This window comes from Artibeus jamaicensis, unplaced genomic scaffold (genome assembly GCF_021234435.1).
Source record: "Artibeus jamaicensis isolate MK-2021 breed Jamaican fruit bat unplaced genomic scaffold, CSHL_Jam_final contig_465, whole genome shotgun sequence".
Classification (NCBI taxonomy): Eukaryota; Metazoa; Chordata; class Mammalia; order Chiroptera; family Phyllostomidae; genus Artibeus; species Artibeus jamaicensis.
This window is the reverse complement of record NW_026521843.1, coordinates 25,381,989-25,393,819: the sequence shown is the minus strand read 5'-3', so window position 1 is coordinate 25,393,819 and position 11,831 is coordinate 25,381,989. Positions and strand designations below refer to the sequence as shown.

At 57.9% G+C, this 11,831-nt stretch overlaps 1 protein-coding gene across 2 annotated transcripts; it reads right to left on the bottom strand.

The window, feature by feature from the left end:
• Positions 1 to 1,566: 1,566 nt before the first annotated feature.
• PKDCC (protein kinase domain containing, cytoplasmic) lies at positions 1,567 to 11,427 on the bottom strand. Of its 2 annotated transcripts, none has more exons than XM_037162086.2 (7): positions 10,608 to 11,427; positions 6,310 to 6,432; positions 5,419 to 5,690; positions 4,735 to 4,814; positions 4,377 to 4,484; positions 2,651 to 2,890; positions 1,567 to 2,447 (listed from the first exon to the last, which is right to left on the bottom strand). In XM_037162086.2, the coding sequence occupies exons 1-7, from the start codon at positions 11,244 to 11,246 to the stop codon at positions 2,362 to 2,364; spliced, it is 1,548 nt and encodes a 515-aa protein (XP_037017981.2). In that variant the 5' UTR covers positions 11,247 to 11,427; the 3' UTR covers positions 1,567 to 2,361. The 2 variants fall into 2 exon arrangements, with proteins under 2 accessions (XP_037017981.2, XP_037017982.1); XM_037162087.2 differs by having other exon boundaries at positions 2,651 to 2,824.
• Between the last annotated feature and the right edge of the window lie 404 nt (positions 11,428 to 11,831).

Here is an 11,831-nt window from a genome sequence, read left to right as displayed (position 1 = left end):
CCATGTACCATCCCTTCAGCCACCTGTGGGTGAGTTTCTAAAAAGGTTTTCTGGGCTGTGACCCTCCACTCAGTTTGTCACACTCACAGTGAACACGCGCCCGTAACTCTTAGATCGCTCTGGCTCCCGCCTCCCCTCCAAGGCCGGCTTGGCAGTCAGGGCCGAGTTTTAATGCTCTGCTGTGACCCGGGCTTCAGTTTTCAGGTCTATAAAACGGGAGTAATCATTGCTCATGGAGGCCGGAGACTGCCACTCTCCCTGGACCAGCGAGCCCCTTGTCTGGAAACTTCTAGCATCTCAGAAGGTAGTGCTGGGTTCATCTTCAGCTTTCTCTCTCCTCACAAAGTCACACAGCCCCTGGGCCCTGTGACCCTCTCTGCTGACTGTAACCCTCTGGACTGTCCAGCCCCCACAGACCTTCCTATCCCCACCCTGTTGCACCTCCTGAAGGCTGGTGGGTGGGGTGTCTTCTCCTGCTCTTGGAGCCCCACCAATGGCTGGGCAGTCGGAGGGCAGAGGGCGCGGGGCAGGCTACACATCTGTGTGTGAAGTCAGCTGAGGACCCCCCTGGAGAGGTGGCGACTGGGGAGGCTCTGACCCCTTCCCCACCACAGTCACCAAGCCCGGGTGGCCAGAGGCAAGATGTGGGGTGTGGGGGTCAGATGTAGTGGGGGCGGGGGGCAGCCCTGAAGGTCCAAGCGGCATCTCTGCTGAGGACTCCAGAGCTAACACTGGTTCTTCCATCACTTAGGACATTTTGCACTTGAGAAATTATACCAACTACATTTGTTGAGGAGAAATCAGGCTGAGTTAAAAGTCTGGTTATTCTTTTTAATGCTCTCAAGGTTTGTGTACTTTGAGAATGGTCTAGAAGCCAGAGAGGGTCCAGGAGAAAAAGAGGTGAGGTTTTGAAGTCTTGTAACTATGCTGGGGCTCTCTCTGGCCTCAGTGTGATCTTCAACCCTGAGGACCTTTTGCTCTGGGCTTCTGTACACTTGGGCCTTCCTTCCCCTACTCGACCCTCCCTCCTAAAACCCCGAGGGGGCTGGTCTTTTCCGAGGCCTTCCTTTCTCTTTACTGTCCATACATTTCTCACTCAGAGAAAGGCTCTGAAAAAGAACAGAGCCTTTAATGTTCTCTGAAGAAGAACATTACCTTGTGCAGGGCAGTGGTGGAGACAGCCAGGCTCCAACCCTGTATGGAGCGAAGCCGACCTGACAGGAGGTTGCCTGGGGTCCCCTGAGATGCCCCAACATGAGGACATCACTGCTTTGGGTAAAGGCTCTGTCTGTAAGAAGCTGGTGTGTGCTACAGTGCGAACCTCCTTAGGGGAATGAGTCCCTCGTGTCTTTTGTCGGGATGCAGGAGTGGATGGCCACAAAGGGAGGTGGGCACCGTAACAGCAGGGCCTGAAAACACATTTTGCCAACTCCCGTGATTGCCATGGAGATCTCACGGCCTCAAAGGTCACCCCTCATGACACGGTGACCTCCCCACAAACATACACCGAAGACATAACCCAGGATGAGCAAGTCGGCCCAAGAAACTAGGGCTTGGGGAGAGGCCTTGCCGTGAAATGTCATTTTATTAATTGATTGACTTTTTTTTTAACAAAAATAAACATTTTAATGAACAAGAAGTACAAAAGCTTCCGGATATACAAACTCCAGGAGGAGGGAGAGGCTGGATTTGGCTGTTTCTCAGCTTTCACTGAAAGCAAATGAGGCAGAAAGGCCCCGGCCCCACCCCCACCCCAGGTCCTGGCTCAAAATGCAACCTGCTCCTCAACCCCACGTCTTGGCTCATACCATGCGTGCTCCTCAGCCCCTGTCCCGGGACTGGCCTACGAGACCCTGGTCAGGTGGCCAGAGGCGGCCTCCCCAGGTACAGAATCATCGACTTCCCAGAGCATCCCGTCCAGTCTCCTGTCCGGAGCTCAGCTAAGAGGACACTCCATGACCGATTGTCCCCACGCAGCCCCTGCTAGGCCATGATGCCTGTAGCAACAGCAGCAGCAGCAGTCGGGGCTTTGGCTACATTCTCACACTACAAACACAGTGATGGAGCTGCCCACAGAACTGTCCCAGTGAGGGGCAGGGCCCCCCAGGGAAGACCAGCCCGTGCCTTGCCGGCAGCCCAGAGGGTCGGAGAGCCCAGGGGTCCCTCACCTAGACTGGCAAACTCACATTTTAACATTTGGCATTATTGCACATTGTCCTGGTCACCTTGGTCTGTCTGGGATGTCAGCCTTGTCTGCAGCGGCTCCTGGGTGACATGCAATGCTGCTTGTGCAAGTCTCTCCCTCCACAGGCAAGCCCAGCGGCAGGGACGGTCAGCTGGTCAGCTGAGCCCGCAGACAGGTCAGCCAGAGGCCCTCACATACGTGGTTTTGTTGAGGTCAGGGACCACATGGCTCCATCCCGTCTTGAAAAAGACCAGTTGCCGACCTGGGGGCAGAGGTGAGGGGTAAATAGGTCTGGATGTCTCTCCCCCTGGAGGCAGGACCTATGATGCCTGCTTGAGGACACATATACTTGTCTCATCATCTCGGCCTTCTTGTCTTCTGATGGGGGTGGGGGGCCACTACCTATCAATGTCTTCTGCGAAAGTCCAGTCACCTCCCTCACGGTGTCCTATCCTACTGGCTCACCTGTCCAGGTGGTCTGGTTGGTGACCACAAAGGCCCGGCACTGGGCATGGCTCTCACAGACGTCCACGGCCTCGGCCAGGCTGAACACGGAAAGGAGGCAGCCTCCGTGGTGGTAGGAGGGCCAGCAGCGGTAGTCTTCCTGGGGGATGGCGCTGTCTGGCAGGCGCTGGTACTCTGTGGGTTGGGGATGGAGCCCCAATGAGAACTTTGTGTGCCCAGGGGTGAAAGCTTGGCTGCTTTCTGCAAAGGGCAGGAAGATTCATTTCCTAAGAGAAAGCTGAAATCCAGCCCAGTGCCCCTAGCATGGAGATGAAGGCAGCCAGTGCTCTGAAACTGGACCGGCTGGCTCTTCAGTAAAGGCAGCGCTCAAATTTAGTTTTGGGGAGACACATATCTCCCCAATCTAAGAACATGCCGCTGGCTCAGGCAGCACAGGATGACAGGCACATGTGAGGGATAAACACACACCCAGAGTCACTGGCTGTCTAGCTGGTTACTGAGGTCAGGACACTTTGGACATTTAGGGCGGGTTTTTCAAACTTCACTGTGCATGTGATTCTCCCAGGAATATCATTAAAATGCAGATTCTGATTCAGAAGGTCTAGGGTGGGCTTCCTCCTGGCCTTGGGGGAGAGGTTAGGCAGGCCCTTCAGATAAGGGGGCAGTGGGGAATTTTTGAACTTAAGAGGCATGCAAATGAGTGTGATACACAAAAATTACTCTTTGAGAATCCACAGCTTGAGTGTTTTGGGGGAGGGGGGCACTGGAGGAAGAATCTGAGATCTCCGCATTACACAAAACAACCCTCTGAAATCGGCCCAGTCAGGGGGCAGGCTTGGCTCAGCTGCAGATGTCCGGTCCCCTCTTGCCGCCCGACCGGAGTCTTTCCCACTGCCTGGGGACCCTGCTCTGCACTGGCACTGCTGAGCCCTGGGCCTCTGGCCACCCCCCCTCCTACCTCCTCCTTCTACCAGGGACTAGACCAAAGTCCAGGGCTGGCCGTGATTTACAGCCCCATAAACGGCGTCCTCAGGGACAGAGCCAGCCATTGTTCACCTCGTTAAACTTTATTTACAGGGCTAACGAGGGCTCCCCCACCCTTAAGACTGGCCGGAGCTCCTTGAATATGGAGGCTGCCCACCCCTTGCCCCACCGGCCAACCATGCTGAACCCCAGGGCCTCAGTGAAGGACCAAAACAGTGACCAGGATCCTCCCCCTGCTCCAGGGCTGCCTTGCTGGTTTCAGTGTGGAGCCCCCTCTACCTCCAGCTGTCCTCCCAGCCCCAGAAGCGGAGAGGAAGGAAAGAGAAGCAAACATATATTGTGTTCCAGCTGTGGAATAGGAACTGGGTTAATTGCTTTCACACACTTCACTTGGCATTTAAACCCCTTAAGAATTTTGTGAGGCAGGTAACGTTGAACCCAATTCACAGATGAGGAAAGTGAAGTTCAGGGTATAACTTGCTCAAAGTCACACAGACTGCACATAGTACAGTCTGCAGTCACTCTGAGAAGGAGTGTCAGTGCCAATCCCCCAGTTTAAGGCCAAGTTCTAGTTCAGCCAGAGATGAGACTCCGAGCGAAGGCTACACAGCCAGCAGTCTGTGTATCACGCCAAGTGAGTCTCAGTGGGGGCATGAGTCACTTAGTCGAATTACCGGGACTGGTTAACCCCCCACCTATCTCCCATCTCCCCAGCCCCTGGGTCCCTGCGGGGGCTACTCACCAGCTGTGCTGCCCGCGGTGGAGTTCTGCAGGTACTGGCCGCTCCGGTACAGATGCAGCACCTTCTCCAGCTGGGCCAGGGTGTCATCCACCCCCCACGTGAGCTCACCTGCAGGGTGCAGTGTGGCTGTGAGAGGGACGTGGGCTCCTACTCCTCCCCTCGGTAGGCAGCCAGCTACCTCCCTCTCCCTCTGACCCTCTGGAGCTGGCCCCAGATGACTGGTGGGCTGGGGAGGAACTCTGACACAGCATGCCACTTTGGGAAATGATGGCTTCTGGACCGTCTGCTGTCCTAGGTCATTCTTGTCCCCACACTCACTGGGAGGAGGGGCAGGGCAGATGGGCCCTGGAGAGCTCACCTGTGGCATTGACGATGCTGTCCAGCAGAGGCCGTAGTGAGGGGGGGGCACTGTGGGGAAGGAGGTATGTGAAGAAAAACCTGGGGTGGAGAGAAACCAGGGGGTCAGTGGGCCGGCCTTTAGGGACACATCCTTCCTCTCAGCCAATGTGGGAGAGAACCCCAGTCTCTCCAGGGTGTCTGATCCCTCAGGCCTACCAATGAGGCAAATCCCCGGGGTGTACATGGAATCTACTCAGACGCAGCCTTGGGGGCTGGGTGCATGCTGAGGCCACAGCTAACCGACCAAACACGCCTGAGGTCCGTCTTCCCCGCCCCTCAGCCCCACACGATCCCCCAACTGACCTGTGTCAGAGCAGCCCCCTGGCTGGGGCCCAGACCAGGGGAGGAGGGGCGGTGTCAGTGTCACCCGCCAGAGGCTCCAAGTCTGACACTATTTTAAGAAGCCTCCAGCTGCTGCCCCCAGCCCAGATTCTTCCTGGAGCTATTTTTAGCCTCACCATCAGGAGCCTGAATGTTCCCTTCTTGCCGGGTAGAAGCCTTTCCCCTCCCTGGTCCTCCACTGGCCGAGGCTGAGCCTCCCACTCTGGCTGGCCTCCTGGCCCTCGAGTGGGCCCTTTCCCAGCCATGCCATCCCAGGCCCTCTCCCCCTCACTGGCCTTCCCGAGTAGGGGGTGGAGGTCACCTGTAGGCATTATAGAGGTTGCGCTTCTCGTTCATGCCCTCGCACCAGCCCTGGGCCGAGCAGGGCAAGGTGAAGTTCCTGGCTGGAAACTCGAGGACACAGTCGGCGCTGCTCGTGCACGGTGTCTCCTCCACGCGCGCATCATCCAGATCCGTCACCTTTAGCTCCCCGTCCACCAACACAAACTGCCGGGGGCGGAAGTCCAGCAGAGTGACCGAGCCCAGCGGGGAGTGGGCCAGGTGGCGGAGAAGGCGGCCCAGGCTCAGGCAGATCTGAGGGGCAGACACAGGGCTGCTCACTGCTTCTGTCCTGGGAGAGGACCTGGGGACTTCAGGGTTCCCTCCTTTGGAACTCTGGACTTAGCTCAGGGGGGGCTGGCTTTTCTTTTAAAGGCCCCAGGACTGAGGCCAGGGGCCTTAGAGAGCAAGCCAGAGGTTTTCCATTAACCCTTGGCTGGCTTGACCCTCAAGGTAACATGGAGTGGGCGGGCAGTGGGCAGCAGGGATGTCTGGGGATAACGGGTCCCCTCCCTGAAGCTACATCCTGAGTGTAGTTTTAGCCCAGTGCAGGGAAAGAGGAGGAGAGTCAAGATGGCTTTAAGGTGTTTTCTAGTCCTAGGACACTGACCCTTCTGCAACCAAGCTGAAAGTGTACGTGGGGGAGGGTGGGTGTGTAGGTGTGTGTGTGAGTAGCTAAAGCACAAAAAACGCCTGGGTCCTTTATGTCTTGCTTCCTTTTTTAACCCTTTGGCTGACGGCCGAGTCAGCTTTGCTCCATCCCTCCCTCCCTCCTCCTTTTCTGAGGAGGAGTTGAAGCTGCTCCGGAGGGCTGGCCTTCTAAGGGAGAACCATCCCAGCAGGAGCCCAGCACCCAGCCCTCCTTCCTGCTCACTCGGAATCGATCCTCCCAGGACGTCTGTAGCAGCTGGATCATCTCCACAGGGGCGCCCAGCTCCGTGATGGTGGTCAGGGTGTCCGGGATGTCCTCGCTGTCCTGGTAGCAGTAGCCATAGAGCTGGGGGAGACCCAGGGTGAGTCTTTAGGTCCCAGCTGGGGGTGGGGACAGAGAAGGGATAGGCTCTGCCCCCTCTGCCACCATTCCTTCTCCTGGGCCCTTCCTAGGCTTTTGTGTCAGCTGGGGTCAGAAAAGAATAAAAGCGTTGCCTGGGAAGCCTGTCCTCTATCCCTGTAGCCAGAGTTCCCACTGACTGAATCAGCTACTTACCTCTTGTCATGCAGGCGAACGGGCCAGAGTCTGGCCACCATGTGTTAACTATGAGCTAAATGTTTTACAGGCATAACTCAATTCTTATAATGACCTAAAATGAACATAGTTGGTACTATTATAGTAGGTACTATTATCATCTCCAATTTACAGGTAAGCAGAGCAATTCAGAGAGGTTAAGTTACTTGCACAAGGTCACACAGCTAATGAACTCAGGAACCAGAATTCAAATTTATTCCACTGATTCTACAGCCTGGTTCCTTCCAAGAATACTGATGGCTAATCAACAAGCCAACAAATGGTTATTGTATGTCCTTCCCTGCTCCAATCCTTGTCTATTTTTCATCATTTCCACTTTGTTGGTAGTTTCACTTTGTTTTCTGCTCAGGTCTTGTGCGAGGAAAAGCAAGCTCCCTGAGGATTGGTAACAAGCATTAAGAACAAAGACAAACAAAGATGCTAAGGGGTATGTCCTTGGGTGTTCTCTGCACTCACTGGTGGGCAGGGGCCACATGCATGAATGGAGGTGGTAGTGAGGGACGGCCCCCAGGGAAAGGTCAGTTCCTGGGGGCATGGTCACAAAGGCCAGCCCACTCCATATGCTCTGCAGAGGAGCATGGTATAGCTCAGCTTCTCAGGGGCTTCTGGGAAGCCCAGCCTGACTTTGTCACTAACACCTACACCAGCATCCACAGAGAACACGGCTTCCCCTGGCCTCGCCCACCACTGTACATCAGCCGGGATCAGACTGTGCTGGAAACCGCCAGCATCCTGTGGGGTAGGAACACAAAGGCTGAGCTGTCCAGGCCAGAGCAGGGAGAAAGGAGAGTTGCACAGTGGGGGTGAGGGTGGCAGGGTCAGCCAAGCCCACGAGATAGATGTCCCTGCATATTGTCACCCTTCATGCCATCATTCGCACCCTTCCCGGCTCTGCTCCGGGCCCTCACTGCCCCCTTCCACCCCAGAAGTGCCCTTTCAGCTCCCTGTCCCTGCAGCTGGCTGTCCTAGCCCTGCTGGCACGAGGGAAGGCACCAACAGTGTCTGCCATCAGACCATGAAGGCTTCAACTTGGGGGATGTGGGGACAGTCTCAGGCACCCTCTTCTTCCCTCTCTCTCCACCCACCACCTCCTGCCCCAATCAGCCCAGGGAGGCCCCAGACCCTCGTGGGGAGGAGGAAGGTAAGGAGAGCGGCCCTGGGGCCTGGTTCTCATTTGCTTGCCCAGAGTCTGAGCCTTTGTGGGAAACTTCTGAAGGTTATTAAACACCCGGAGGTCATTAAATGCGCTGTTAACGAGGTATTAATCAACACCCCTCAGGAAAAAATAAAAAGACACCATTAACCTCCTCCAGGAAGCGTGAGGCTGAGCATTTTGGTCGCATCTTTTGTTCATTTGGGAGAAGAAATATACTCCAGCAGGGCCAGAATCTGGGTCCTGGCAGGCCTGGGGCCTCCCGGGACAACGGGGGAGGGGGAGGGGAGGGAAGACCCTGGTGCCCTTTGACCCCAGGCTACAGCGGCATCTATCACGTGAGGGAGATTGTGTGTGTGTGTGTGTGTGTGTGTGTGCGCGCGCGCGCGTGCGCGTGTGTCTCGGGGTCACAGAAGAGGGACAGAGAAATCTTGCTCCGGCAGTCTCTGGAGGCCATGGAAGGTGCCCTGTGGGACATGCCACCCTGGGCATTTTTTATTGGAATCCAAAGAGCCCACTTTGGGGCTGCCAGGGAGGGGGCGAGGGACTCTGGCGGCCCACGGGAGCGGGAACTCTAAGAAAACGTTCTCTGTCTCCTCCCCAGTTCAGCAAACAGTCAAATGGTTTTGAAATATTAAATGATTAAGAGGTATTAAAACAACATTATTTCTAGTTCCCTGCACACCCTCACTGAAGCCCCCTGAGCAAGAAGACCCCAGGGCAGGCTTCCCTGGCAGTAGAGGTGGCATTGCTGAAAAAGCCAGAGGGACACTGGGCTGGGGGCTGGGGAATAGAAGGGGGAGACCCACTCGCCAAGCAGTCCCTGAACTCCCACTACGAGACCACCACTTCCTTGCGATGGTAGCTCTTCATCCATCCCCCGACAGAAAGGACCTGGGACCTACCCGCCACATAACATGTGCCCTAGTGCAACTAACCCCAGTTTCTGACCGAGGGTCGCACAGCCGACCCCAGACACAGCCGATCTTGGTTTAGTGAGGGAATGGGTGAAAACTATTCAGTTGTCATTTTTTTCTTTGGCACCTTGAGATTTAAACTGGGGGCCTGGCATTACAGTGGAGGTCCATTCGGTGATACGTGTGGGGGTGCTTAGCTGGATGTTTTGGCCGGGTGAAGGGGGGAGGGAAAAGTTCCTCAGGAGACAAGAAAGCACATCAAACTTCGAACCTGCCCAAGGGGTGGGGGAGGGTCTTGAATCAATTAACACAAATGTCCCACTAAGTCACTCAAAACCTTGTCCACTGACTCAGAATCTGGCTGACACCCCAGGGTTTCCAAAAAGTAGGGGCTTTCCAAGAGCCCCTGGAAGCGAAGAGAACAAGATCCTCCCAGTTAGAGTGGCCACGTAACCAGCAGCTCACTCCCTTAAGCTCCAGACGCAGTGTCAGCCATGCAACCAAGCACAAGCCCCCCCACAAATGCTGGCTCTGCCCACCCTCCAGCGACTAGTTCAGAGCCCAGAACCTAGTCCCAAGTGTCTGGCCAGGGCTGGGGAGACTGAGAACCAGTAGGAGTACACACAACTCTCTGGCCTACCTATTCTATCCTGCATATTCTGAAATGCCCATCTAGGCCTGGGGTCCATATCTCACTCTTGAGAAAGGGACTGGAGTTCTAATCAGTTCTGGTGGGTGCAGAAAGGTTCATTTGAATGGTCTAGGAGGTGGAAGGTGTGGGCAAGTTTCCTCCACTGCAGAGTCTGCACACACCATAGTTCAGTAGGCCAAGAGCACTCAGGGATTCCCTTCTCTGTCTACTCAGACATGTGCTAAGGGAACAGTTTGTCTAATCCTAAGGCCAACTCAAGGACAGAGAGCTAGGGGGGAGGAGGATGTGCTTGTGGGTTGTGTCAAGGCAGTGCTGGGACTATGAAAGGCCCTCTCTCTTGGTCTAGCCTGGAGGGGACAAGGTGGGGGGTCTCATCTTTCCCTTCTGCCCCCAGTGAACAGAAGAGACAGAATCCCATTTAATAGAAACTTGGGCGTCTGGCCTTCTCAGTGTTGGCCACATTTGCTCAGATAATGTGACCCTCAGACCGCAGGCCCTGGGCCTGTCCGCTTAACACTGAGCTGAGACCCCAAGGCTTCCCCTGTGGTTCCAGGGACCACTGTAAGGCCCGGAGAACCCCAGGCTCATTTCTGAGAAGAGGTGTGCACTTCTCGGACTACTGCCCAATCCCCTCCAGTCCGTCCAGGGATTTCTGGATGGGGTAAAGGGTGGGGATGTTCTTTGGGAATCAAGCCAGACACAAGGTCTCTTTCTAGCCCTTCCCAACCCCACTGCTGTCCCACCCCACCTGCAAAGCCAGACAAGTCACTGTTTGGAAGTTGAGAGAAATGGAGTTCAGGTTCCATCAAGAAACAAGACCCTATCGCTGTAGCTGGGGTCTTGACTCGGGGATGACTGCTGTCCTGTGTCTGAGCTTGGGGTTATTTCGAGAAGCAGGGTTCTAAGTCCTCATGACCCCACCCCGAGTTGGGACCCTCTGTCCTGGTCTCTGTCTTCCAGATATATGGTGTGGAAGCAGAGAAACCCAGGAGTCCCTGTTACAGAGGGCACCCACCCAGGACTGACAGGTAGGGTGGTGTAGTGGGAAGGAGCCACGGTCCAGGTTCTACTCCTTGATTAATCTGGGCACAGACATTCGGATTCCGTGTTTTTTTTTTTTTTTTTTTTTCTTCTATAAAACCAAGGGTTCCCTCCCAGCCGGAGGGACCGGGCCTGAGCACGCCCCGCACCCCCACCCTCGTACCTGCAGCACGTTGGGGTGCCGCAGCCGCTCCAGCAGCACCATCTCCTTGAGCAGCTTGTGGGCCGCCAGCCGATAGCAGCCCCTCCGTGCCCCGAACTCGCGCACGCAGCTACCCAGATCGTGGCCGCTGAAGTCCACCGCCTTGAGCGCCACCGCAGCGCCGCCGGGCAGGCGGACCCGGTACACGGCCTTGGTATAGCCGGAGCCCACGTACTGTGTGCCGGACACGTTGCGGAGCGCAGCGCAGCCCAGGCGCGGGCCCGGGTCCGGAGAGCCCGGGCCGGGAGCCGGGGGCCAGCCCGGGGCGCCGTCGGGCAGGGGCCGGGCCCGTGGGGGCCGGGGACGCTGCAGGCCCGGCCCGCCCGGAGCCAGATCCATTAAGCGCCGCCGCTCCGGCCGGCCGGCCCCGGGCGCGGGGCCCCCGCGGGAATAGCGCTGCACCTCCTCGTAGCGCGCTCGGATCTGCCGGGCCAGCTCCCCGCGGCCCCCGCGACGGCCCGGGCCCGGGGCTGGGGAGGGCCCTGGAGACTGGCCTGGCCGCGGAGGCTCGGAGCCCGGTGCGAAGAGCACGTTGAGGACGGAGCCCAGCAGGAAGGAGGCGCAGAAACCCGCGGCCACCGCCACCCGCCGGCGCCGCATCGCTCCCCTCCCCCCCCGGCCGGCCGGCCCCGCGAGGCTCCCCCGCCCCGGCCCGGGGAGGCTCAGGCTCCGAGGCGGCTCCGCTCTGCGCCCCACCGGCCTCCTGCCCAGCTCGTGCGCATGGCCCCGGTGGCCCCGACCCCGGCCCCTCGCGGGCGGCACATCGGCCTGACACTTGCCTCCCTCCTGCCCTGCCCCCGCCGCTTATAAGGCCCGGAGCCGCCCCCGCCTCCGCCCCCTCCGCCTCCGCCTCCCAGCTCCCGGCCCAAGAGCGTCCTCGGCACCGCCTCCTCCGGCCTCCCGGCCCGGCCTTCCCCGCTGACTGACAGCGGGACCTCCTCCAGCGGCCGTCCCGGCCTGGGAAGCGGCGCGGAGGCGGCTTCGGCCCTGCCCAGCCGAGGCCCCCTGAACTCAGGCGGACGCGAAGGGGAGGGGCCGGCGGCGGCCCCGCGAGGCGCGAGGCTCCGGGCCTGGAGGGAGGGGGGGATAACGGGGCCGTGGCTGCCGGCTAACGGGACGGGGAGGCGGATAACGGGGCCGGGCGGGCGGGGTGGGGTAGCAGGAAAGGGGCGAGGGCGCAGGTAA

Excerpts from the sequence above, each read along its gene's own strand:
- PKDCC (XM_037162086.2), bottom strand. The coding sequence starts at position 11,246 with ATGCGGCGCCGGCGGGTGGCGGTGGCCGCGGGTTTCTGCGCCTCCTTC. Across the intron at positions 6,433-10,607 it reads GGCACCCCAACGTGCTGCAG|CTCTATGGCTACTGCTACCA; the intron begins GTACGAGGGTGG and ends GGTCTCCCCCAG. Across the intron at positions 4,815-5,418 it reads AACCTCTATAATGCCTACAG|GTTTTTCTTCACATACCTCC; the intron begins GTGACCTCCACC and ends TCTCCACCCCAG.